This window comes from Prunus avium, chromosome 8 (assembly GCF_965620075.1).
Source record: "Prunus avium chromosome 8, drPruAviu1.hap1.1, whole genome shotgun sequence".
In the NCBI taxonomy this organism is placed as follows: Eukaryota; Viridiplantae; Streptophyta; class Magnoliopsida; order Rosales; family Rosaceae; genus Prunus; species Prunus avium.
Genome location: NC_142291.1, coordinates 37229188 through 37256280, shown reverse-complemented (window position 1 = coordinate 37256280; position 27093 = coordinate 37229188). Strand labels below are relative to the sequence as shown.

Below are 27093 nucleotides of genomic sequence, written 5' to 3'. Positions count from 1 at the left end.
CAGTTATTGAACAGTTGAAATGAAATATGCGTTATAAAATCTGAATTATAAATAAAAACTTGTGCTACGTGTTTTCATTCGAATATCAGCCGTCCATTTAATAAAATGAAACGCTGAGATTACTTGATAGATTGGTTGGATACCTTTCCCTTGGTTATTTTGTATCTTTACGCAAGCTTTCCTGGGTTTTGATGAGCGGTTGCGATTCGAAGTAATCCAACGGCTGTGCTCTTCTGCAGCAAAACCCTTTAAAATTAGCGAATCAGTATCTCATAAGCCAAAGCCGGAAGCAAGCAAAAGCAGAAAGAAGCAGAGGCAGAACCCTTTGGAGTATACAAAGCCCACTCTCTCTGTCTCTCTCGCGCTCTCGAAGCTAAGCTCTGTATCATTTCCTTTGTTCTGAAGATTTCATGCCGTTTTGAGCTTCTGGTACTTCGAACGACGAATCCCAAGGTGCCGTAAAACCTTGGGTTTAGGGTTTGGGATATATAGTTGGCCTGTGTGTGGATCTGTGACCGATCGATCAGAGTGTAGACGACTGTGAGTTAGGGTTTCGTAGAGTATAACACAGAAGTATTTCACCGTCGCTGCATGCGTTTGTGTTGAGAGAGGAGGCAATGGCAAGTTCTTATCCTGGAGCTGTTAGTGCTGTTCAGGTCAAGATTCAATTCCTGCAACCTTCAAGTGTATATTTATATTTGTATGTATAGATTTAGGGTTGCGTATGTGTGTAATGTGTGATTTGGGGTTCTTGCAGGTGGGGTCGTACTTTGTGGGGCAGTACTATCAGGTTCTTCAAAAGCAACCAGATGTTGTTCATCAGTTCTACTCAGAAGGAAGTTCCATTATCCATGTTGATGGTGATTCCACAGATTCTGCTTCCAGTATAGTGGTAATTGTTGCCGTTTGTATTCTTTGGCCCGAAATTGAGTTTCTTGGTTCAGTTCTTTTTATACAGTTTGATCAGTAAAATCGACATGCGAATCGATCTTTTTATTGTTAAAGTACTTATTTGTTTGCATTGTGCTTTTAGTTCGAGTATAAAGCTCCATCCCATTCACCAACCAAGACCAAGAAAGGTCACTTTATATGGATTGAGTTGTTGGAATTGTTATCACCTTAGGAATTTAATATGTTGTGTCTGTGATATAATTACGAGCTCAAGATGAATGTCTTTGATTTAGCCTTTTTTTTTGGCTTTACCTTACTTGTGATTTCTATGTTTGTTATTGTTCCTTGTATGTCTTTTCTCTCAATTTTTTTTAGTGTTCATGCATAACCTTCTCCATACAGACAAGCATCTCTGTCATTTGTCTTCCTAAGTTGATTTGTTTGAGACCCTTGTGCTGTTTTTTGCGCCCTTGTTAAGTCATTGGCTCATTAGATATCTTTTTCTTCTGCAGCAAATTCATACACACATACTGTCACTACATTTTACTTCAATTGAGGTCAAGACAATCAATTCTATCGATTCTTGGAATGGAGGTATTCTTGTGATGGTTTCTGGTTCTGTTAAAACAAGGGACTCCAGTGTAAAGAGGAAATTTGTCCAGACCTTCTTTCTGGCTCCTCAGGACAAAGGTTACTTTGTTCTCAACGATATCTTTCAGTACGTTGAAGATGGAGTTGTTTTTCAACATCCTGCACCCATACAGTCAGAAGGCAGATATGATGTGCAACTGAGTGCCTCTAGCCCTCTTCCAGAGCCACCAGGTGTTGTGACACTATACTGATTTCATCTATTAGTTGCTATATTGGAATTTATTTTTACTTATTGAGCTACTTTTGGCATGGGGTTCCCATGTGTGGACATTTTCTTTATAAATATCAGAGTACTATGCTTTTGAGCATGTAATGATTTTGATTATGATTCTATTTTTTTTTACATTTTCTATTTACCCGTGGTAAGTCAAGATAATATTACTATTAGACTTGGGTAAGCTCTTTTATGCAACTGTGTGCTTGTGCTGCTTGAATATTCCTTTTTCTGGCTGTTTATTGTGGAAGGTATGCATGCTTGTATCATCCTTATGAATTAGAGAAGTGTTCTCTCTATACATCATTGCAAAGATCTCAAGGATTAGTTTGTGTGAGATATTTTGGTGTGTATGTATTGGATATAACTCGGTGTTTTGCAGTTTCTGACTATGTTTTCGAGGAAGAGGCAAGGGAGTACATGAACTCTGTTGATATAGAAGATGATCCAGTTGACAAGTATAGTCTCCCAGAGCAACAGGTGCAGCAAGATTATGAGACTGAAGTTGTGGTGGAGGAAACTCCTGCAGAGGAAACATATGCTTCATTTCAAAATGTGGTGAACACTAGTCAAGAAACACCTGCTGTTTCTGTGGAGGAACCGGTGGGAGAGCCTGAAAAGAAAACTTATGCTTCTATAGTATGTGCCTAAACCCATGACTTCTGCTACTTCGGTGTGAGAATGTGTTTATTTCCCCGTTTGTGCTTTTGTGTGTGTATTTTTTGTGTTTTGGTAGGCATTGGCTTTGAATATATTGCTGTTGTGCATCAATCTTATATTCAGTTATCTATTTTCTCATATTTTGTTGGGCGTGCTTTAATAACTTATGTTTTACTGTTTTGTTGTGTATGACTGGAAAATGATAGTTGCGAGTTGCTAAAGGGCCATCTGCACCAGCAATAACTCCACAACCTTATTCCAGAAGTGCTCAAGCTGCTTCAGAATGGAATTACACGCCTCAGCCCACTGTTGAACAATCCAACTCTACTCTATCTTTTGTGCCTGAGTCTGGGGCAGAAGCAGCAGAGGAAGGTTACGCGCTAGAGGAAGAAGGTGGTTTGTTTTTAGCCATGTTATAATGCTTAATGACATCAGAAACTAAATTATCCATTGTTACTTTTTTTTACCTTGCTGCTTGTTACTTCTGGTTATAATGCATTCTTCTATATATTGATTCTGGGGGAATATCTGAGAGATTATTTGCTTTTTATCAGAATTTAACCGATGCAAAAGACCGTCCATGTCATTAATTTCTATTATGAGTTGTATGGCAAAGATTCCTGATATGGTTTTTGAAATAAGAGCATGCATGACTAATTTAGGAATGGAAGTTTAGTTTCTTACGTATGACGTGTTGTAGTTTTATGAATTGGGGATTTACTGCTGTATGCTTGAGACTTGGTGAAGGTGAAGGTTGGACCATTGAATTTAACTTAGTATAAGCATTTGTAAGTTGAACCTCATGTTAAATAATTGTTCCAGGTGAACTGAAATCTGTCTATGTAAGAAACTTGCCTCCTACGGTTACTGAAGATGAGATCGAGCAGGAGTTTAAGAACTTTGGTCAAATTAAACCTGATGGGGTCTTTGTTAGGGCTCGCAAGGTGAGTTTGTCTCTCTACTTAGTGCCGCTATATATGAACTTGATAGGAGCTAAAGTAGAAATTGGTGGATGCAGGAAATTGGAGTCTGCTATGCTTTTGTTGAATTTGAAGACCTTCTTGGCGTTCACAATGCACTCAAGGTTTGAATTTTTATATTATTAAATTGATGTATTATTTGCTTTCGCTTTTCAATATTCATGGATTAAGGCAAGTTTCTTGTTATTTGATGGAAGTGCTCTCAGTTTTCATATATGTTTATTGGATCCATTCGGGATCCTTGGGTCATCTTGAATTTGTCTTTGGCTATTCATTTATTTAGTGGGTTTAAACTTTCCATATCTTGCACTCTTGTCGACGTTGGGGATATATCTGCCTTTGTATATAATTGCTTATATATTAGATTGTGCTTGTTGTTTGTAATTTTATACTTGCATATGTCTGGGGTTTAGTGCAATTTTTGGGTTGATTGGTTGAAGAGAAATGGTAGAATCTTTTAATGCAATGAATTTCTTGTGGGACATAGTCAGTTACTGGGCAGTCGTTGTGGACTTTGGTGTCTAGAAAATTTAGGGATCCTCCATTCTTTTATAATTAATGTGGATTGGGTGGCTGTTGTATTTTTTGTCAGTTGCCTTTATTAGGAATTTGTATTGCATGTGGGCCTTGGTGTTATTTTACTGTTTAGTTTTGATTGTAAAGGCTTTGTGGTATATGTGATGGATTGCTGGTCCATTGATGCTGTATATTAATGTTTGGCGCATTTTATTAAACTTTATCAAGCTTCTTGTTAACATTACTCTTATACTGTGCTCTGTAGTCTCTATATCTTTTGCATGGCATGAATGTGTGTTTTTCCTTGTAGGCATCTCCGATTCAGTTGGCTGGAAGGCAAGTCTACATTGAGGAGCGGAGACCAAACAGCACTGGAGCTGCTCGAGGAAGTATGTGCCTAATTTCATTATTTTTTCATTAACATCTTTGATGTAGCAAAGTGTTTTCAGATGATGCCTATAGGATATAATCTTTATAATCTGTGTGTGTGTGTGTTGGAAATACATAAGTGCAAGTAGATTTATGGGGATGTGGTGTGGAGTCTTGGAGATGGCCCTTATGGTTATGTTTTGTCCTTATTGAGGTGATTTTGTGGATACGAATGTGATGGTGTTGGCAGCTGCTACATGGAAGTGGCGCTGCCTTCACAAATCTTAGAATATTTTGGTGGTAGAGACATGCCTTTTCTCAATTTCAGTCTCACAATCGATTTTGCTTTGCAATGTTCCTTCTTTTTGTTCTGAGATGTCATTCAGAAACGCATTAATAGGATTGCATATAATCTACTTACTGCAGTACTTCCAAGATGTATTAATTGCTTTCACTAGTTTCAAGGTTTTCCATGGAACCAAATCATTGTCTTTCATGAGTTCAGTTCAGAAAATGTTTTAGTACATTTATAGGAATGATGCTTAGTGAAGTTAATTGGCATAACCAGCACTTAGAATGTGATGTACCGAATTATTAAGCAATAGTTTTCAGCTTTCATTGCTTGTTTCGGGTAGCGAAATATATTACTGTTTTATAGTGGAGGTAAAATGTTAATTTGCTCAACTTCTGGTCTCCTTGCTTGCAGGAGGAAGGGGGAGAGGCAGAGGCAGTTACCAACCTGAAGCCACAAGGGGGCGTTTTGGTGGCCGGAGTTCAGGCAGGGGTAGTTACCAGGATGGTGGAGATTACAGCAGAGCAAGAGGCAATGGTTTCCAACAGCGTGGTACACGATAAGAGAGGAAGGATTTTAGAAGCACACAGGCAGAAGATCAAGGGAAACATTATCCGAGTCTGAAGGCTTTTTGAGATGCAGAAGATTCCCTGTCTACTATTTTCCCCTAGATGGTTTCATGAAATTGTATTTGTACTTTTCAGTGTCACTTACATGAAAGTTTATTTGGACTTAAGTCGACGTTTATGCTTACAAGTTCTCTCCCCTTGGATGGTTTTTATCATGCAATTCAAGCGGGGAATTTTGGGCCTTTCAAGCCCCAAGTTGTGAGGAAATGTGATAAGATGTTTGTTTCAAGTTTTCTATATGAAGCCTTTCAGTTTTTCATGATTCTCATACGTTTTTTACGTTTAAGTTTTATTCTTATTATTGCTTTAGCCTTCATCACCAGAGAAAGGGAAAAAGTTGAGAGGAAGAAAATTTTAGAGACCATTTATCTCAGAAAAAAATTGTTTTATGCATAGGCCATGAACATTCATCATGAAGTTCTGAATCATGGTTTCCTACAAAGATCATGTATTGAAAATTCCTCGCTTTAAGTTCACGACCACAATTTTCTTAGGCACTTGCAGAAGTCATAATTCCTTCGTGGCGATATGACGGCATGGCATGAAGATCGTACCCTGCTGAATCAGCTTCATCTTCATCTTCGTCTTCCTCTGTTTCCCAGAGGAAATTAGCATATGCCGCATGGACATGGCTGAAATTCACGAAGTCAAAAATTATGTATTAGGGCCTTCAAAATCTCAAAACATGTTTGATGTACACAAAAATTTGTGTACCTGTCTTGAGGTGCAGCTTGAACTGCTCGTTCATAGTAGCTCAGGGCTCTGTCTTGGTCATGGTGCAGCTCCCACACTAAATTAGCATATTGAGCCAAAACTTCACCATCTTTAGGGTCTGCTAGGATGGCTCGAGAGTAATATTCCTCTGCTCCATGAAGGTCTCTTTTGGTCTGAAAACAAACATGTGATTTGAGCACACTCACAAAGACAGATAAAAAAAAGAACAAGTCAAGAACACAAATTTATTTAAGCAGAAGAGGCTCACCTGATACAAAAATTGAGCATAATTTCCAAGAAACAAAGGGTTGCCCGGATTTTCCTCAACTAGCTTCTTGTAATGCCCCTCAGCCCCATGGTTGTCTCCTCCATCATCACCAGATCCTTCCCAATTAACCTCTCCTCTACCGCGGCTACCGCCGCCGCCTCCACCAATTCCAAGCCCCAATGCAAGATGCATTTCTTGACTCACAAGCTCTCTTTTATCTTCAAAACCTGCACTCCATATTTTGTCCAAAAATTTCACATCCTGAGTTAAGCTCATGTTCTTCACCTTCTCCTCCAAACCAACATTTTCACCTTCCATAGCCACAACTCTATCCACATTCTCCTCAAACTCTTCTTCCTCATCCTCATATTCTATATCACTATCTTCTTCATCATCATCATAACCTCCTGAGTTATGAAATGAAAAAGATGGGATAGTTTGCAGCATCGTGCACTTGGATCTTCCAGAGAAAAACTTGGGTGGTTTTAAGTCACAGACACGATCTTCATTTTGGTCAGAAGAAGCATTGACCAGTAGTCCTTCCAGGTTCCCATCAGACTGAACCCTTCGAAACCCGTGGGACGGAAACCCGTGGGACAAAAACCGGTCAGAATCAACGGAGGGAGAGATTGGTGAGGAATTGTGTGAGATGTTGAGAGCCCCAGTTTGGTGGAATGAGAATTTGGAGGGAGTATGGTGGATGGTGGTTGGTTTGGTGGGCTCAGAGTGATGGTTGCTAATGATATTGGGACTGTCTGCTGAGAATGATGAAAGAAGAGATCCAATAACTGGTGTTGATGAGCTCCTCAGCAACATGATTGATATCCTTTGAAAGAAAGCTTTTTTTGCTGATTTTCTCTGTTCTGCTCTGTAGATGAAAATTCTCTGCAAAATGACAACATAATATATATGAATTAGTGGAGTTGCATTATGAGCTCAACATAATAAATATATTTACATGACAACCAACCCTTTTAGCAACTAGTCTTTGCTGTGGGATTAATATATATTATTAAGTAAAACTACCTACAAATAAAAAGAAAGAAAAAAAAACAGAAGACTCTAAATAAATAGACTTGAAATGAAAAGGCAAATAAATTAACCCTTTTTTCTTCAATTATGCAGTTGCAGACACAAGAAAGAAAGTGCTATGTTTATAAAGGCAACACATTTCTCTTCAGAAAAAAAAAAAACAAAACAAAACACTCCCATGAAGAAAAGCTTCAAAGCTTGAGAAAATGAAATTGCAAGGAGGAAGGAGGAGAAGAAAGAAGCATACCAACTTTCTGGGGTTCCAACCAATGCTGTAAATGACAAAGAAGAATTAATTATTGAGTCTTCTGCTACAGTGCTGCTGATATATGAAGGGGCGGCTAGACATGTGTTTCATATTGAGTTGTGATTTTCCCTTTTCTTGCAAATGGAAATTATAATATTATTTGAATGGCTGAGAATGCTCAGATTTAACTTGGTTCAAAATATCAACTTGTCTTTTTTAGTTAGTTGGAAAATGGGAAAGCTCACTGGAACCTCGTGAAGCTGAAAGCTCTGTCCTGCATCATATGCTCCGTTGGATGCTTCTACTCAACCCTTCTGAAAAGTCACAAGATTTTGACACTTGGACCCAACAACCAGTAATATCTGTGTACAACTGTACGATCGTCGTTGACATGCATTGTGACATTTTGTAGAATTTTTTTATTAATGCAAGCGATATTCTATTCTAAATTACTGAGAGGGAGATTTGATCTCGTGGCAATCCGCTCTAATCAATTTGGCTAAGTTCATATTTATGACATTTTATAGAATTAACTAATACTTTCTGCACACTTTGTTTCTACACCATAAGAAAATAAATACATCTTTATAATTCTTCTTTTCTTTTTCCTTGAAAGTGTTACAAAGAGTTAAAGTACTAGACGGGTCAAAATGGATACACCTTATAATAATTGTGGTTATTTGATGAGGAAAGTAGTCTCTTCATTGTGTGGAGCAAATAATTTGCTTCTTTAAAAGGTGGTTAAAATATAAAAATAATAATTTTCTTTTGTCTGCCATGTCAAAATCAGACAAAATTTGAAGGAAATGACATGGTATTGCCATTGGCATGTTGTCTGCCATGAAAAAGATGCAGAAAATAAAATTTGGGAGACCAAACGACCGGCCGTGTTGAATTAATGAAATACAACTACTTTACAGCCGTACACGTAGCAGAAACTGAGAATTATGAATTCTCCAGTTGACCACCAAAAAAAAAAGACTGAAAATTATGATTAGACCGACACGACGTCATTTGTTGTGTCGTGTCCTACATATGCAACACAAGCTTCACAAGTTCATTTGAGGCATTGTAGCATCAAAGGAATTGCGCTAGTAGTAGTAGTTATTTGTGCAACGAGGTTCGATGTTCAAATCCTCATTCTCGACAAGAAAGCATTGACCTTTTCATCTTTTACATTTCGTGCTAGTTTGGCATTACTTATTTGAGATGATAAGTGATTTTTTTAAAATTTTGGAAAGTTAAACTCGTTTGATAAATTATGAGAAAATCACTTATTGTTAAAAATTGTTGTGAGAAAAAACTATAAGGGAAAACAGCTAATAATGTGCTTTCATTTTCTAATTATGCAGGAATCAATTTCGAAGAGGCGTTGGGTTTAATAATTATGCGGCAATTATTTTCTGATTATGTGGGAATCAATACGAACAACACTTTTAACAAAAAGTTTACCAAACCTCAAATTGCTTTCTCTCACAGTAAATTTGTCAGCGATTATTTTCACAGCACGACAATGCCAAATTAGCCCAGCATCGTAAATTTTGAGAGGGATCGTAATATGATGACATGACCTGTTGGAAGTGTTGAAAAAACACTACATATGAATGCTTGTTTCTCTTTGCCTTATTGTTATTTGTTGAGTGGAGTTCCCTCCTTCTTGGAGACTTTACGTTGATTTCTCTTTATTTCAATGAAGCATCTCTTTGACCAAAAAAATAAAATAAAAATAAAAATGAATGCTTGTTTCCCTCTCAAATTTCAATTTACTGTTTACTACTAAAGAATATTCAGATTATCACGGTTAATCCCACTTGTTTTTCTTTTCAAATACGACCAAAGTGACCTATCATCCTCATTGGTTGCTTTCACTTTATCACAAGCAACTTTCCCATAAATAAAGGTGAACTCTTCTTGAGAAAAGCTTCATTCTTTGAATTTCCAAATTTTCTAGTTTTCATGTTTTGATTAAAATTTGATTTATATAATTTAAGAATTCGTCGAGATTCTCTTAGTAATTTTTTTTTTAACATTTAAAAAAAAAAAAGGAGAAAATGAAATCATGAACACAAATTTTTAATTAAAAATCGTGTCGGCTTTGCATTCAAATCAAATCATCATCTTTCATTGTCGAGCTATAAAGTTGTGCACTGTGGGAGAGGGCCCCAAAAGAATGACACAGAATTTTGAAATATCTCTACTTAAAGGTGGTGTAAATCCATAAATCAATTTCAGAACCGTGTGTTACGTTTGCGATTATAGAATCAGAGGTACAGAGGCAGACCCTCGTCCTGTTTATGTGAGAGCGAGAAAGAGGCAGAGAGAGTTTCGGTTTCGGGGAAACGATGTTCGGGTGCAAGTGCTTCTATTGGAAGAAACTCACCAACTTATTCCCACCAGAGCCTGAACCCTTCTCTCTGCCTGATCCCGTTCCTCAGTGGCCTCCAGGTATGAAAGTTTTAGTGCAAAGCTTTGATCTTTGTTGGATTGTTCGTTTTGTTTGGTAATTTAAAATGTGGGTTTCTATTACTATTTGGATTGTTCATGGATTTTGGGCAGTATGGTTTGCGGATTGTGCTGAAGACAATCAATTGCGGTTGTGATAGTTTGCTTTTTTTGGTTAATGGATGTTTCTGTTTGTTGAATGGATCATGAATTATAGCCGTTCTCTTTTTAGATAAATTGTAACTACGTTGAAAACAAAACTATTTTCTTTTTCCATTTGTACAGAAAAAAAAAGTTACTTGTTTTGCACAAACCAATCAGTGCTTGCTTTATATGGTTAGTTTGATTTCCTCATACAAAGTACCCGGACTTATCAGAATTTAGCATATTCTGGGAATCATGAAGCTCCAATGGCCGTTTGAATTTGAGCTTGGCTGCTAATATGAAAATTACGATCTATGCAACCCCAATATTTTCTGTTTGTATATGTTATTTTGTATCTTCTGGTAAGTTTGTCCTCTCGGCAGTACTCTATGGTTGGCCATGCTCATATAACATGTCAAAATTCACAATATCATGGTTCAGTCATAAGTGCGTTTAGTCTACTGTGTTGCTTGATGACTCAGTTTTTCATTGGTAGTGCATAATTTTGTGTGCAAAGAGCCTCTCCATTGATCGTGTGCTTTAGACTGGGGATAAGTTGTATTGTACCACATATGATGCATGACATCAAAAGAATGCACCTTTTGGTTGGGATGGTTTAACTTCATATTGGTTGTTTGGTTATTTCTCTTAATAGTTTCTCATACAAATCTTAGTCATATTACTAGAATACATTACTTTTTTCCTTTGTGTCCCTCTTAAAGCTTCTTTCCCCTTATAAATGGTCTTTTATGCCCTTCATAGCTAGGTTCAGTTTGCTGAGGCGTGTAGAAGGGTAGGAACTTTGAAATATTCCTTTAGCTCTGATGTTTATTTTTCTGCATACATAATTGCTTACTTAAAAGCTCCAACAATTGGGGCCACGTAGCTGTTCTTGCTTTACTTGAATAATAGAATATGAGATAGAGATATGCTTGTCAGTTTTGGGCCTCAAAATATTTTGAACTTCATTTTATGTGTTGATGTTTTTTTCTTCTTTTGAGTGTTTAGTGTGCTTGCTGTTGTTTATTGTGGGATCTCTAGATTATGGTGTATCTCTTTTTTATTTATTTATTTGTTGGAATTAGCATGTTGTATATAGCTTGTTTCTTTTGGGGTTCAGTTTCCATATATACTCTCCAAGTTATGATGGGTTGATGTCTGTATACTGCTTACCATCTCCTTTCCGCCCTTTTCAATATTTTTCCCTATTTTGAAAGCCATTCTTCCATATTATTTAGCTATCTTCGTTATTGGGATTAATTATGAAGAGGTTCTGAAATTCTTTCAATCTTTTTGTAGTTTCATATTCACCTATGTTGCAGCTGAATTTTGATTAACATGCAAAATTTTGGAGGTTGTGCAAATACAGAAACAATATCTTCAAGAATGCCTGAGTATTAACTTTACGCAAAAAAGTAAAAACTTAATAAAGTCAATGAGAAAACTGAGTGTTTGGGCATTCATAGTAGAGAATGATGAAAAGTGTTCAACAGAATTCCTGAACCTAGAGTTTAAAATTGAGTCTTGTGATTCCAGTTGTTTATTTGAATGACATATTGGACTACTTTTCTAAGTGATTTTAGCATGTATTTTCCTTCACAGGTGAAGGTTTTGCTTCTGGAAAAGTAAGTCTTGGAGAAATAGAGGTTTTCAAAATCAACAGATTTGAGTTCATCTGGACCTGCTCTCTGCCAGAGGACAAGAAAAAATGTGTTACATTTTATAAACCAGCGGGAATACCTGATGGATTCCATAGCATTGGCCACTATTGCCAATCTAATGATAAGCCTTTACACGGTTTTGTTCTTGTGGTTAGAGAGGCCGATATGCCAGAAACAGCCAATGTTTTGGAGCGCGTCAAGTCCCCGGCTCTCAGCAAACCACTTGATTACACATTAGTATGGAGTCCTGACGAAGGAAATAAGGAAATTTATGGTGCATGTGGGTACTTTTGGCTACCTCAGCCACCTGAAGGTTACAAAGCAATGGGATTTTTAGTGACTAACAAACCTGCGAAACCTGGGCTGGATGAAGTGAGGTGTGTTCGAGCTGATTTAACTGACAGATGTGAAACTTACACACTCATTCTTAATGCCATTTCAACATCTCTAAATCTTCCTTTTCAAGTTTGGACTACGAGACCACATCATCGGGGAATGATGGGGAAAGGGGTTTCTGTAGGTACATTTTTCTGCAGTAACGACTTCGGCATTGTAAAGGATCTACACATTAGATGCTTGAAGAATCTGAACCCTAAGCTATCTGGAATGCCAAATCTTGATCAAATTCATTCACTTATCAATCATTATGGACCCACCGTTTTCTTTCATCCAGAAGAGGTCTACTTGCCATCTTCTGTTTCATGGTTTTTCAAAAGTGGAGCATTATTGTACAAAACCGGCACATCTGTTGGTGAGGCTATTGATGGTAGCGGCTCAAACTTGCCAAGTGGGGGGACAAATGATGGCCAGTTTTGGATAGACTTGCCGAATGATGATCAAAGAGAAATTATAAAACATGGAAACTTGGAAAGTGCAAAACTCTATGTTCATGTGAAACCAGCTCTTGGTGGGATTTTTTCTGACATTGCAATGTGGGTGTTTTGCCCCTTCAATGGACCAGCCACTATCAAAGTTGGACCTATGGACATCCCTCTTAGCAAGATCGGACAGCACGTGGGTGACTGGGAGCATTTCACACTCCGCATCTGCAACTTTTCAGGAGAGCTTTGGAGTATATACTTCTCACAGCACAGCGGTGGCAAATGGGTAGATGCATATGATTTGGAGTACATAGAAGGGAACAGAGCTATTGTCCACTCATCGAAAAGTGGACATGCGAGCTACCCTCATCCCGGGACTTACCTTCAGGGGTCAGACAAGCTTGGAGTTGGAATAAGGAATGATGCTGCTCGTAGTAATCTATCTGTGGATTCGAGTGTCCATTACGAACTTGTTTCAGCAGAGTATCTTGGAGACGGGGTAGTTACTGAGCCATGTTGGCTGAAGTTTATGAGAGAATGGGGTCCAACAATTGTGTACAATTCAAGAACTGAGCTTGATAAAGTTATCAATCTTTTGCCTGTGATGTTTAAATATTCAGTGGAGAACATTTTCAGTAAGTTTCCAGTTGAGCTTTACGGGGAGGAAGGTCCCACTGGACCAAAGGAGAAGAACAATTGGGTGGGAGATGAAAGAAGTTGAGTTTGCTTGGTTAGTGCAGAAACCCACTTGAAGAATCACTGTTTCTTTCACCCTGCACATGTTATATTGATATATAGATTAGTGAGCCATTAGATTTGAAGGCCAGCCTTGTTGTAAGCTGTAACCTCTATGTATACTTGACATTTTTGTGTGTATATATATAATTTAAAAGATAGTTTGAGTAAGGCATCTAATGGTGCTATTGCTTTTGGTCCCAAAGAAAGCTAAAATTTCTAATCCCTATCCTGTATGAGGGTAAATTATAACCAAACATGCCTAAAGTTAAACGCTATAATGAGATACAAACTAAAATGTAGAAGCATTAGTGAAATTTACCAAGAACAAAAACTTGGTTTATCATATTAATTCCTTTGTAATTTTGTCACGAGGCAGGCAGCCCTCGTTATCGAGGCGATCGGGATGGCTCAGTCGGAGGGGTAGTTGGGGTGGTAGGCTGATAGGGGTCACCACTCCCCGTCCTACTTCCAGTTTGATGAACCAAGTGGAGTAAAGAAAAAATAGAACTGATATAATTGATGCATCAAATGCTCTGTTAGCAGTAATCCTTTACCTTGACAAGGCAGGCTAAGCTAAGGATTCGGCAAGCGAGAACTTTTTTTAATCCGTTTTTAAAGTGATTAAGAGCAGTTACTCTTAGGCCCGAAGTCCTCTTATTGAATACTCCCTCAATATTGGTTGTGTTAAAAAAAAAATTGTATTTGGGTCATGAAATTTACCCAAGCAAAAAGGGACCATGGGCCTTTTGACGAAATGGACCTCGACTCCAGATACGCACTCTTTACTTTGAGAAGGACAAAATGGTCCAGTCGGTCACGGTGGGTGCGTGAAAATTGGAAGCGAAGGGCACCGGAAGTACTAGTAGAACACCAGCATATACGAGGGAAGACACGGAGATAGAGAGAGTGAGAGAGAAATGCTGGCGAGGAGGTTGATTTCGTTGTTCAACAAGAGCTCCTCAGCATCACAGTTTTCCAGGTTCAAATTTATACTGTTTTTGTTCAAAACCCCTGATTTCTGATCAAATTATAATTCCCATTTGAATAGCAGCTGTTACAGCAATGGCAGCCTTTTTTTTTTTCTTTGAATAACAATTATTATGGGCTAAACCCATTTCGTAGTTTTGTAGTTTTGAGATTATATATATGTGACTTATTGCTGCAGTTCGGCAAAGACTGTGGATGAAGGAAAGAGCTCGTTTGGTCGTAAAGCAGTGTCTTTTCTTCTGATTACTACTACGGGAGGTGTAGCCTTGAGCGCTCTTAATGATCTTGTTATTTATCAGAGCTGCAGCAGGTATTTTTCAGATTATCTGGGACTTTTTTCTCTTGTGTCTTAAACAATATGATAGATCTGTTTGCCTGCTCAAATAGGGAACTTGAGATGGTTGCATTGGGTTTTTCTAATGAACAATATGTATTTTTGTTTGTGATTGGTTTTCTAAATGTTATGAAGTCTTGTCTTGTGTGTGTGTCTGCTATTCTAGCTTAGAATCTAAGCTCATTTGATTGAAAAATGTGGTTTTCATTTCTTGAGTTTGAGAATAGTTTGGACCAGTTATATGACTGGCTTTACTAATTAGATCAAACTGTGCAATCGTCAACTTGGTAATGTGCAAAGAATTTGAGCATTCTTGTAATGTAGTTCATGAGAAGTTTTTCGCATAAGCTTTAAAGAAACCATAGAGATTACTAGTTAATATTGTAGACAGGGAGGGAGGGCGAGTAAAACTAGGCAAATTTTGTTTATGACTTCATCTTATCTGGAATAAATGTCTTACGTGTCAGCATCTTTCTTGTTTGATGTGTGCTTTGTTTCCTCTACATACACCAATCATGACACAATGTCCCCACTTGAAGTTGGAAGTTTAGGCAGTTCTAGTCATAGACTGTTGGTTCATTGGTAGTGGTTTGTGGGAAGAATGAGAAATTTTTCTTGGAAGGGGGAAGGGGTTATATAGAGGTTGAGGAACAACCCTAAACCATTTCACTGTCCTATATGTATACTTAAGTTATGGCTTCACGTTTAATCCTTTCCTGAAAATTTTGCAGCAAGGCCATGGAGAAAGCCAGTAAGAACCCGGCTATCATAGAAGCTATAGGGGAACCTATTGTGAAGGGCCCATGGTACAATGCATGGCTTGCAGTAGCTCATAAGAGGCATTCTGTATCTTGCACATTTCCTGTTTCCGGACCACGAGGTGGGGGAGTCTTGGAGGTGAAGGCTGTACGTAATGGAGGTTTGTATTGATTTACATACACACAAACAGATCATCGCGTGTCCACAGACACAAGCACAAAAAACTTAAAGACGTACATTGTGTGCATGTTCTTACTCATGCGCCTGTATATCTTATTTTGGTGTTTTGAATCTTCTTCATGCACTTCCATGTGCAATACTTGATTTTACATCTAAAACCGTAACAGCTGTACATGATTTTACATCCAAACCCAGATAATTGATAGGCATCCTTTGTTGCTCTGTACTTATTCTCCTTGTCAATGCCAGGTCCTTTACAAATTGGCTTGTGCGGAATGTTCGAATACTAACTACACTATTTTGTGTTTCATTCTGGATTTCAACTACATAGTACATATATATCACTTGGGTTTTGATACCAATTTCTCTTTCGCAGATGACACCTGGCTTTCATATCTCATACCTCGTGATTGGGACATCCTAATCATTGATGCCCTTGTTCATGTTCCTGAAAATGAAGTGAAGCAGCAAACAATGCGGATCGGTATATGTGACACCCCTGCTCCAGCTTGCACGGCATGCACCGGTTGTAGCACTCAAGAATCAGTGAATCCAGAGAAGAAATAAAGTAATAAACACATCAGTAAGCAAGAGTATTTGCCCATATAAATTCTCCTTTTCACATAAACCTTCGTACAGAGTGGTACAATAGTAGAAACTTTTCGCACTGAATTACACTTGAGCAGAGTATTTTGCCTAGTAGAAGGAGACACAGAGCTTTGGTTGTAGTTATTCATTGCAGCCCATCTCAGTTTTTTCTTGAGGAAGCTTTTGGTTTTTAATCTTGGGCCGGGTTTGAGAAAGTTGAGTTGGGATGGACTGACCAAACATTGTTCCCTAGAATGTTTTTATTTGTTTTTTATTTAATAAGTGATTTGGTGAAATGAAAATAAAGTTTTCAGAAGCCATTCTAAAATTTCCCAAGAAAAATGTAGGGCCTAGAAGGTTTAGGTCCAACGCTAAATATTAACTTGAAGTAAAATACAAACGAAGGATATGGGTGGTCCGTCCATCCATGATAAGACAAATCTTAAAGTCAAAAAAGTTGTGTCTTGATTTGTCCCATTTGGACATGGACAAGATTGTGAAACTTCATCATTTTTAATTGCTTAATTTAATTGTCTTGTATATGTTGTCTTAATCATAATTAATTCCTTCAAAATATCTTCTATGGTAACCTAACGAAGCGATATTAACGTTTTCCGTTCAGATAGAATGCATGATGACTATTTTAGAGTGATAATGAATCACAGTTCCTTCGACAATAATAAAAGTAATTAATCTGAAAACCTTATCATTATTTAGCTTATCTTAACCTAATGCAATTGATTAGTGGAGATGTGGCTTGAACTAAAGAAGATACCATTATTCAACTTTAGTTGGCAAAATTCCACATCATTTGATTGTTCCCTCTTAAATTAAGGACTTCCAAATGAGGTGTCACCGTCTCACAGTGAATGAGTGTGGGGGATCATGGAACTGTATGATGATGTGGGCATATGATATTTTTCTCCATCCCTTGGGCCCACTTACATACATGAGCCGATCCACCGTTGACAGACGTTGTCCCCCAGTACGACGCCGTCAAAGGCCGAGCTCAGGCTAGGCCAGAGTGCTCCACGTGGCAAACGGACTTAAAAACGTTTCCCAACTGAGAAATGCTAGCAACCTTCTCTCCAACCTTCTCTTTTGGACCTTCTCCCTTCTCCTCATGACAAGTGTCACTTTCCTTACACTAAAAACAATGTTATTAATTCATCACACAAGTTAGTTTTTGTTTTCCAAGTTTACCCTTTTAAAATGTATTGACTTCTATATTTCCTTCAATTTATTCAAATTTTGTTACAACTTCTTTAGCACATTATTAAAAATTAAATAATAAAAAAAACATAAGAAAAACGTCATATTTTTTTGAAAAAAAAAAAAAAGTTCGTTTCATGACATTGTTATCATCTTTATTTTGTTTATAACAAAACACACATTCTCTTTGGAAAAAAAAAATTTAAAAAAAACTTCAGTTTTTATTTTCTTATTTAATTTTTTTAACAAAATGGTAAGAAAGTTGTAAAAAATATTAGCTTGTTATTAAAAAAAATTAATACATTTAATAAGGGTAAACTTGGAAAACAAAAACTAGTTTGTGTGATGCATTAATGACATTGTTTTAAGTGTAAGGAAAGTGACAATTGTCATGAGAAGAAGGGAGAAGGTCCAAAAAAGAAGGTTAGAGAGAAGGTTGCTAGCATTCCCCTTCACAAATTCCCGTACCTGAAAGCTTGGCCAATCCTGTCCCTTCCCAGCGTCCGTTGAGCTGTCCACATTAAATCCGATGTTCCCCTGTTCCCACGTGTCATAAGATACGTGCTCACCAAGCGAGGGCCCCACGCGGTCCTAACTCCAACGTGTTGAGACCTGTGTTTTGTGGACCCGCGTTGTCGGCTTGTCGTTTGGAGCGTATGGGTTGCGGCGGGTCCCATCTTCTGTTTTCTTTCCTACTTGAAAAACACGAGAAAATCTCGTTTCCCGTTTTTCAGTTGGTTTCATGGTTTATATTTATAAAACTCTTTTATATAGAAAAAAAAAAATTACAGAAGCTTGAAGGTGGTTGCCTTCTAGTTTTATGAATGTACTACTATTCGCAGATCAGTTGATTATAGTAGTGAGTCCGTTCTTTTATATCAAAGTTCAAATAATTTATTGCTTTGGTTGTATTTTTTATATATTTTATAAGTGTTTTCCATTCAAAAATTCTCATTAAGCCTAAATTGGAGTTCGATTGTATCAGAAAAAGAAAAAGAAAAAGAAAAAGAAAAAACCTTCTCCATTTATATATATATATATATAAGATAAATGAGAGCAGAGAGTAAGTAATAAGTTTGGTATCGTCAGACGAGAACGATAAATTGAGGTAGCCTAGGAGCAAGCAAGGATATTGATGGAGGCGCATAAAGCAGACAGTAGACAGAGGCGGGTCCATCCTGCAATGAGTATGGGTAGACCCCATCCTCTTTCGTTTTATCACCACCCACACCAAACCAAGGCAAAGCAAACACCTACCTTTTGCCCCTCTTTCTCTTTCCCAAAACCGACCAAACAAAGCATAAAGCTTTCATTTTTTGTTCAACAAATTGTGCACAAAAATTTGCAGAAACGGCCGACAAAGCGTTTGATTTTTGTGTAAATTTGCGCAAAGGATTACTGCCCCAAGCAAAACCCACTTCTTCCTTTTGTTCCTTTTCCATCTCAATCACTTGCTGTAATTGAAAATTCCTCTCCAAATCGAGCCTCTCTTGAACCCAACCCTTGTCTGCTCTTTTATACAAAGGCACAAGCATATAAGTAACTTCTGGGTTCTGAGCCTCTGAGCTTTGTGATTGAATTTGAGTCAGAAGGTGAAAGATTTCAATGGAGGGTGTTTTGGGTAGTGGTGGTGGAGGTGGAGGTTCAGCTGGTGGGTCTTTGACTATGTCAACGCTGTCTAAAGAAGACAACTTGGCCATGTCTTCTGAGGACTCTTCTAGCCCAGATGAGTCTGACCTTGAGCTCTGTCTTGGGTTGAGCCTTGGTGGAGGTGGTGGTGGTTGTTTATTGAAGGCCCGACAAGGCCCAAGGGGTCAATATGCTAGGATCTTGACTGCTAAAGATTTTCCTTCTGTGCGTTCATCTTTGTCCTCATCATCAGCTTCTTCGTCCTCCTCATCATCGTCTTCATTGAGCAGTGCTAATGTCACAGCTGGGACCAAGAGAAGTGCTGATTCTGTGGCAGCTGCTAATGGTGCCAGGTAAGACTTGACTCGAAAAAAAAAAAAAGTTTTTTTGGGCTTTTTGTTTTAAAGTTTCATTCATTCATTGATGTTCTAGTTTTAGGTACTCTAGGCTTTCTCCTTCTCTTATTGCACACAATAAATTATTGTTAGCATTATAGCTTTCCAAACGTGGTTCTGTTCCATGTTAACCTTGATTTGATTTTATGACATACTTTCTATTTTTGGCAAATGTTGTTAGATTTAAGAACCTATTTAGTATTTAGCATCCTGACAAGGAATCCCCATTATCCTTTAACTTCATAATTAGTATTAGTTGGTCTGGAGGCAGATAATCTCTGCTTGCTTAGCACAGTGCATAAATATCCTTGATGGAAGCATTGGTTTACATCTTGGAGTTATAATACTAGTGTATATCGGAACAACACTATGGTTCTGCATTATTGTGCACACAATCGTATTTGTGATTTTGTAATTACCCAGAAGCATTAAAGTAGCTCTTTTTCTTTTCATTGTTGTTTGAGACAATATGGGTTGCATAGTGATCATTAGCTGCTGTCCTTGAGTCATATGTACTGAGCTATGGTAATTTTCTTCTGTTTTTCAGAAGTTTTTCGTTTTTGTTTTCTTGTCTGATTGTATCTTTTGTTGGTTGAAGCAGTCAGGTTGTGGGATGGCCTCCAATCAGAACTTATAGAATGAATAGTTTGGTTACCCAAGCGAAATCTTCATCCACTGAAGTATTTAACTCAGTAGATGAGAAAAGTGAATGCAAGAATACTGCAGGGAAGGCAAACAGTGGAAATGCTAAGGAGAAAGGGCACCTGAGGGGCTCCCTATTCGTGAAGGTGAATATGGATGGAACTCCAATTGGGCGGAAGGTTAATCTAAGTGCACAGAGTTGCTATGAAGCTCTAGCACAAACATTGGAAGATATGTTCGATGGACCCTCTATGCATCTGAACTCAATACGTTAGTAATTCTAACCTTTATATTTTGATATTCAAAATTGAAGAGTTCATAGGGTTTGTTAGTTTTTTGTTTCAAAATACAGGCTACTCGAATTTGAGTTGCACAATGATCCTTCTATACACTGTGGCATCATCTTACCAAGCTCTCTTGGAATGCCAATTAAATGAAGAAAAAATGAAAATTGAGTTTTTTATTGGCCAAATTTTTTCTATTTAGGAAAGTTGAAAGTTATTGGTTTCTTGAATATGTTGGGATTCAAGATAAATGTCATATGCATAATATCTATCAATCAAAATGTATGGTTTTTATTTGGACAAGATAAAGTTTATTGATATTAGCTGGACGGAGTCTTTATTTCACTTTGACTGATGGTTGTATGTTATCTATAATCAGGTACAGGTGGTCAGGAGGAGCATGGTATAATGGCAGGAGCAACTAGACCGTCAAAGTTGCTGGATGGATCATTTGAGTTTGTGCTCACTTATGAAGACAAAGATGGAGACTGGATGCTTGTTGGAGATGTTCCTTGGGGGTAAGCTTTTTTATCAATTTGGGGTCTGTGTTTGCGCACTCGAAATACTATACTTGACTTAAGTAATTGTGCTTGTTTCATCTAATTCTTATAAATTCTGTATTAAAAGAATCAGGTATCTAAAATTTTAAAACCCATCTCTGAGGACAGTATATGGTTTTTTGAGTTATTGGTTTTCTCAACACCTTATTTGTTTGTACTTATTTTGCATTCAGGATGTTTCTTGGTACTGTGAAGAGGTTAAGAATTATGAGGACATCTGAGGCTAATGGACTTGGTATGTAGATGTGAATGAAGCATCAAATTTGCCTCCGAAAGCTACCGCTTTACCCGATACTAACTCTGTTAATTTAATTTGCAGCTCCAAGGCTACAGGAAAAGAGTGTGAGGCAAAGATGCCAGCCGATATAGATCCATTTTAGCAAGAAGAGACGACGTATGGTTGAAGATGTACAAAGTGGATGAAACTTATAGTTGGAGCTTTTCGAAAAAAGAGAGAAACCTTTTGGTTTTTTGGGTTCATTTTTGGTTGCTATCGAATGTTATTTCATTTTATTCTTGGTACGCCTTCTCTGAGAGTTATCTCCCTGCTTTGTCAAAGCCATAGTCATCTTAATTTTCGATGTCATAGTACTATATATATGCATATGCTGCATACTTTGGTGAATGATGTTGTTGAAGTTGTATATATGGGGACGCAGTCAAATCCCTTTGTCTGTTATAGCAGATGGGCTGTTTTCGATTCCCCTTGTTTAATGGAGATAAAATGTTTGATAATGAGAATGATCAATGTTGTTGCGGGGCTTGTTGAAACTGAAATTTTACACAAATTCTGATACAGAACAACCAGACCCGAAAGGAAGGCAAACGGATACAGAATGTTTTGTAAGAATAAAATGTCAATAAGATTGGAAAAAATCGAGGTCTTGGACTTATTTTGTACTTAAGATGTTATTCTAATAATGAGATATATGAACTATTGATTACAAACGTTAACAAAACGCAATCTTAATCTTACATACAGCATGAAAAATCAAAATAATAACAGCCAAATAGGGAAACTCAAAATTACTGTCCCTAGAGAAGGCCATTTACAGGTGAGGTGCTAAACACAGGCTGGTCTTTCTTAGTTGCATAAGCTTCATTGTTGTTGCTAATGCTTTTCCTCCGAGGCTTTGCCTCTCCAAGCATGGTTATGACATCCCTCATTGAGGGCCTGTCCTTGGGAAGCTTGGCAGTGCAAAGCAATGCTATTCTAAGGACTAGGAGCATCTCTTCTTGAACATGCAAGCAATTTCCTACACTGGGGTCCAATGCTTCTTCTAAACTCTTGTTTACCCTAATCTTCCTCCGAATCCATTCCACGACGTCTACCGATTCTCCAAACTCGGGGTCTAATGGCCTCTTTCCAGTGAGAAGCTCCAATAGAACCACACCATAGCTGTAGATATCAATCTTTTCATCAACCTTCAATGTGTATCCATATTCTGATCAAGTAAACACAAAGTCACAAACTTGTTAGTGACAAGAAACTTACCGAAATGAGTACAAGATTAAGATGTGAAACTAGAAGGTAGAAACTCACCAGGGGCTATGTAGCCGTACGATCCAGCCACCATGGAAACTGTCTCATTTTTTCGAACCATCATCCGTGCCAACCCAAAATCAGCAATCCTTGCATCAAGGTTTGCATCAAGTAGTATGTTGTTGGACTTGATATCTCTATGGATGACTGGTGGGTGACAATCATGGTGAAGATAAGCGAGACCTTGCGCGACGCCAACTGCTATGTTGTACCTCGAAACCCAATCTACAAGTAACCTCCCTGCTTGCTTGCCATGCAGGGTTTCTCCTAGGCTGCCATTGTGCATAAACTCATATATAATCATCAAATTGGTATCATTGTTCAGAAATCCTAACAATCGAACAATGTTTCGATGCCTTAGCCTCCCCAAGACATTCACTTCTCCAACTAGATCATCACTACTTCCGGTTTCAACATCTGTTGCTGGTCTCCATAACTTTTTAACTGCCACAACTGTGTTTGATCTTGATATCTCTGCCTTATAGACGATCCCAGTAGCTCCCATTCCAATCACATTTGATTCTTTCACACAAGCCAGAATGTCAGCAGTTGTAAAACCAAGCCTCTGGAATGCCATCAATCTCCATGGCCACTCTCCCTTGCCAACTTCAAAACTATCTTCGAAGCAACTTCCATTCGAATACCACCTTTTGTACAGAGATCGAGCACCAAAAAGTGCAATTCCAGCTGCTAAAACCGATAAAATCCCAATAACCCATCCTGCAACAATGTTCCTTGTGTGCAAGCTCCTGTGCCTTGATGTAAATACTGGGTTTCGCATACACGGAGGGAGTACACCGCCACAGAGACCAGCATTGCCCACAAGATCACTTGGGTTTATTGTTCTAAGCACACCATTTGCTGGGACAGGACCCTCCAGCTTGTTGTATGAGACATTGAGAGTTTCCAAGGCTGGAGAGATTCCAAAATTTTCTGGTATTCCACCAGTAAGAGAGTTGTTGGATAGATCAAGAATGGACAATGTGGGCATCATGGAGATTGATTTTGGGATATCTCCAGTCAATTGGTTGTTCCTAAGGTTCAAGCTTACCAATTTCTCACATGAAGCAATGCTTGCCGGAATGGTTCCTGAGAAATGGTTTGATGAGAGATCAAGCACTGAAAGTGAAGGACAGTCCTGGAATTGGTCTGGGATCTCTCCTACTAAGTCATTATTTGAGGCCATCAAGGTTTGCAAACTTGGAGCAGAAAGAATGGTAGAAGGAAGAGAAGAATGGAGGTGATTTCTAGAGATATCAATGAACGAAAGTGAGGTAGAAGAAGAAATGTCACCTGGGATTACACCAGTGAGATTGTTATTTGCTAATTCTAACCTCTGAAGCTTCCCAAGCTTGCCAAGACCAATTGGGATTGTCCCAGAAAGAAGATTGTTCTGCATTCGAACACGGACAAGTGAAAGGCATGTCGATAAGCTCACCGGAATTGGACCTGTGAAGGCATTGTTGAAGAGGATGAGCTTGGTAAGATTGCCCTTATTGCACAATGTTGATGGAATCTCACCAGAGAATGAGTTGGATGAGATGTCCAACCACTGCAATGGGGAATTTTTACCAAGATCACTTGGTAAATGACCTGAGAATGAATTGTTCCATAGCTCAAGAACACTTAACTGAGTCAAACTTGCAAGTCCCAAAGGGACTGAGCCTGACAACTTATTACACATTACATTCAGAAGCTGCAAATTCTTCAGCTCATCTATCTCAGCTGGAAGTTCCCCTGATAACATGTTATCAGAGAGATCCAGCAATTTCAATGGGGTAATGGTTACCATTTCTGGTGGGATTTTACCTTCAAAATTGTTCTTGTACAAGAACACAGTCTCCAGTAGCTTAAGCCTGCCTAAGTCAGCTGGAATCTCACCACTAAGATTGCCAACTGCCAAATCAAGATACTTGAGGTTGGTGAGATTCCCAAACTCCATTGGAATTCCACCTTCAAATTCATTGTACCCAAGAATTATGCTTTCCAAGGAGGAAAGCTGGCCAAGCTCTGATGGGATTTGACCAGTGAGGTTATTCCCAGAAAGCCCAAGAAACTTGAGCTTCTGCAAGTTCTTGAAGGACTTTGGAATTGAGCCTTGGAAGAAGCTCCCTCTAAGATCCAGAGTCTCAAGCAGAGTGGCATTGCCAAGATCCTCAGGAAGAAAACCAGAGAAGTTGTTGCTTGAAGCATTCAATGTTGTCAATCCACCTGCTTTCCCAAGCCCCCATGGAAAGTCACCAACAAGTGAATTCTGACTGACATCAAGGCTCTTCAATGCTGTGAGATTTGCCATGGATTTTGGCAAAGATGAAGAAAACGCACTGCAGCACAAGTTGAGAGAAGTGAGACCTTTGAGCCATTGGATGTCATCTGATACAGGGCCACTGAGATTCATGTGAGAGAGATCAAGCCTCTCAACATGCCTCTCAGAGTTGCACCACACGCCAGTCCAATTACAGTGAGTTGCTTCATACTTAGCCACGTTTTCTGGCAACTTCCAATCTTTGAGGCTGTTTAGTGGATCAATCAGACCAGCTTTTATTGAAAGCAACGCAAACACTTCATCATTAGGCACAGCAGCAAAACCAAATGAAGAACAACCAATGAAACAACACAAAAAGAAGAAAATCAAGAACTGGGTTTTCAAATGCATCTTGCAATGCTTGTTGGGTTTTGTTAGTTGGCTTAATCTCTCTGACTTTCCACCATTTTCACTCTCTGAAAACTAATACAGAGAAGGTGGGAGGGTGTAGTGGAAACAAGATTGGCTAATGCATATGTGTTGGTTTATAAATAAACAATAATTGAATTGGTGGATTGATGAGTTTCTAATAATAGTTTTTTTGAAGGGCTCGTGAGATCTTGGGCACTGCAATAGCTGTTAACTGCAAGTAATGACGGGGAAAGCTTTGGACTTATTGGAAGTTTCTCCGACACCAAACATGGGATGGAGAATGTGGTCATACCCCTCTCTCTCTCTCTCTCTCTCTCATGCAGTCTAAGTGTTCTTTCTTCTTTCTGTTATTTATCTGTTATCATATTTGGTCAACTTGAGTGACGAGTTATCATAATCCCATAATGAAAATTGTTTAATTTTTTTCCGTAATTCTTTGTCTTATCTAATTATTTCTTATAAATTAAAACTAATGAGATGAAACAGTAAAAGGGTTTATCCAGTATTGGTATTGGGGGAAGTTTTGATCCCAATAAGTAATAGATCATACCTTTTTAATTCCTAGAACTCAAATTGGAAAACCAATGTGATGCTTGTACGATTTTTCTTTCATTTTTTTAAATACGAACGATAATACATACTTTAAATTAATCTAATCTACGGAAAAGGGGATTCGAAGTTGAGTGCATGGGGACGGACTCATTACTCTTGGTCAACTGACCTAACCCACTTATGCGATTTTTTCTTTCATTCCCATAAGTTGATTTATGCATTTGGGAAGTTGAAAACACACATACTATCTTTATGTTCAAGAGCAATAATTAAAACAAGGCTTATTTACAGCAGTTTCGGAAGGCAAAGTAGGTTTTGACCGAAATTTTGGAGGGTATTGTTGTAAATAAGTCTTAAAACAAGTTTCAGAAGGCAAAGTAGGATTGTTGTAAATAAGTCTTAAAACAATTATACCTGGGACATGGAAGTTTGGGACAGATTTTTCTTAAAAGCCACTTTATCTTAAGCCTTACACAAAGGATGTGGTGGAACCAACTCCAAAAGCTACATGCATGAATGATTTGGGTTTCATCTCAAGCTTTTCCTGCTTCAGCTTGTACTATAGGGTAACTTCTATTCTAAGTATGACAAAGATTCAGAAAATATTGTGCCTAAAGTGGATCCATCATTGCATGATTAAAAAGAAAAATATCAAGCGTGTGTATTTGCTAACATCAAACCCAAATGATAATTCTCACTAGTTTGCTAAAAAAAATTGAGAAATAAGGAAAAATTTACACAGTTTATGAACCTTCGTTTTCCCACTTTTTAATGTCTCAAAGAATAAAAAAAGCAAGGCCAGTTCATACCCATTATCGAATTATATGGTTAATTAGAACTCAATAACTCAAATGAACATGTCATTTATTCCTCATGATTGATACGAGAGAATCTTGCCATGTTACAGGGTGAACCAAACATTTAAACAAAGCCAAAAACTCAGCTCTGTTTAAATATTACGAATTGATATGGGCCATACCTCAATGTTAATATGCAGGGCACCTTCCTATTACTTTAGTGCACTGCACCCCCCCCTTTGAAAGATTGGTAGTTTTACATTCTTCAGAAACACTTGTAACTCAAGTAGTTACGAGAATTTATACTTACACTCGAAGTTCTAAGTTCGATTCTCTCTACTTTAATATCGCTTGTGTAAAAGTAAAAATTTACACATCTAAACAAAAATTCTATAAAACACACCCAATGGGGAGTGCCCCAAGTGAATTATATAGGAAAACAGAATAGAAAAAGGGGAAGAGCAAACAGGAGGAAATGGAAGAAAGTGATGTGCATCAATGGTGGTCTGAGCTAAGGCCCCACCTACTGCCATTTCTCTCAGATTAAATTCTTTTATTTTTTTCCCTTTTTCTTTTTTTCATTCTTTGTTATTATACTGCCAATTTTCACATGGACACATGTAGAGCAGTACATTTAAAAATAGTGGTAATGTCATATAGTGGCACTTTTTATAATTCAACAAAT

General features: G+C 38.0%; 6 protein-coding genes across 8 annotated transcripts; 4 read left to right on the top strand and 2 right to left on the bottom strand.

Annotated features, from left to right (window-relative positions):
- The first annotated feature begins 258 nt into the window (after positions 1–258).
- On the top strand, positions 259–5464 carry LOC110771321 (Nuclear transport factor 2 (NTF2) family protein with RNA binding (RRM-RBD-RNP motifs) domain-containing protein). The gene is made up of 9 exons (XM_021975602.2): positions 259–656; positions 758–892; positions 1404–1713; positions 2139–2395; positions 2623–2809; positions 3239–3360; positions 3435–3500; positions 4223–4301; positions 4988–5464. Exons 1-9 carry the CDS (start codon positions 618–620, stop codon positions 5134–5136), a joined length of 1344 nt encoding a protein of 447 aa, XP_021831294.1. The 5' UTR covers positions 259–617; the 3' UTR covers positions 5137–5464.
- Positions 5465–5566: 102 nt separating this feature from the next.
- On the bottom strand, positions 5567–7619 carry LOC110771322 (uncharacterized). Of its 2 annotated transcripts, none has more exons than XM_021975603.2 (4): positions 7464–7619; positions 6185–7069; positions 5917–6089; positions 5567–5834 (listed from the first exon to the last, which is right to left on the bottom strand). In XM_021975603.2, the coding sequence occupies exons 2-4, from the start codon at positions 6998–7000 to the stop codon at positions 5693–5695; spliced, it is 1131 nt and encodes a 376-aa protein (XP_021831295.1). In that variant the 5' UTR covers positions 7001–7069; positions 7464–7619; the 3' UTR covers positions 5567–5692. The 2 variants fall into 2 exon arrangements, with proteins under 2 accessions (XP_021831295.1, XP_021831296.1); XM_021975604.2 differs by lacking the exon at positions 7464–7619 and adding an exon at positions 7288–7446.
- Positions 7620–9672: 2053 nt separating this feature from the next.
- Positions 9673–13437, top strand: LOC110771333 (hypothetical protein At1g04090). Its single transcript, XM_021975620.2, has 2 exons — positions 9673–9908; positions 11652–13437. The coding sequence occupies exons 1-2, from the start codon at positions 9806–9808 to the stop codon at positions 13250–13252; spliced, it is 1704 nt and encodes a 567-aa protein (XP_021831312.1). The 5' UTR covers positions 9673–9805; the 3' UTR covers positions 13253–13437.
- A 677-nt stretch (positions 13438–14114) lies between these two features.
- On the top strand, positions 14115–16433 carry LOC110771351 (cytochrome oxidase complex assembly protein). The gene is made up of 4 exons (XM_021975641.2): positions 14115–14248; positions 14435–14566; positions 15322–15509; positions 15906–16433. Exons 1-4 carry the CDS (start codon positions 14187–14189, stop codon positions 16094–16096), a joined length of 573 nt encoding a protein of 190 aa, XP_021831333.1. The 5' UTR covers positions 14115–14186; the 3' UTR covers positions 16097–16433.
- Positions 16434–18575: 2142 nt separating this feature from the next.
- On the top strand, positions 18576–21574 carry IAA11 (indole-3-acetic acid inducible 11). 2 transcript variants are annotated; one of them, XM_088245326.1, is made up of 5 exons: positions 18576–19311; positions 19952–20265; positions 20659–20797; positions 21013–21074; positions 21159–21574. In XM_088245326.1, the coding sequence occupies exons 1-5, from the start codon at positions 18935–18937 to the stop codon at positions 21206–21208; spliced, it is 942 nt and encodes a 313-aa protein (XP_088101452.1). In that variant the 5' UTR covers positions 18576–18934; the 3' UTR covers positions 21209–21574. The 2 variants fall into 2 exon arrangements, with proteins under 2 accessions (XP_088101452.1, XP_021831332.1); XM_021975640.2 differs by having other exon boundaries at positions 18578–19311; positions 19955–20265.
- A 170-nt stretch (positions 21575–21744) lies between these two features.
- LOC110771349 (Leucine-rich repeat transmembrane protein kinase family protein) lies at positions 21745–25383 on the bottom strand. Its single transcript, XM_021975639.2, has 2 exons — positions 22383–25383; positions 21745–22284 (listed from the first exon to the last, which is right to left on the bottom strand). The coding sequence occupies exons 1-2, from the start codon at positions 25036–25038 to the stop codon at positions 21875–21877; spliced, it is 3066 nt and encodes a 1021-aa protein (XP_021831331.2). The 5' UTR covers positions 25039–25383; the 3' UTR covers positions 21745–21874.
- Between the last annotated feature and the right edge of the window lie 1710 nt (positions 25384–27093).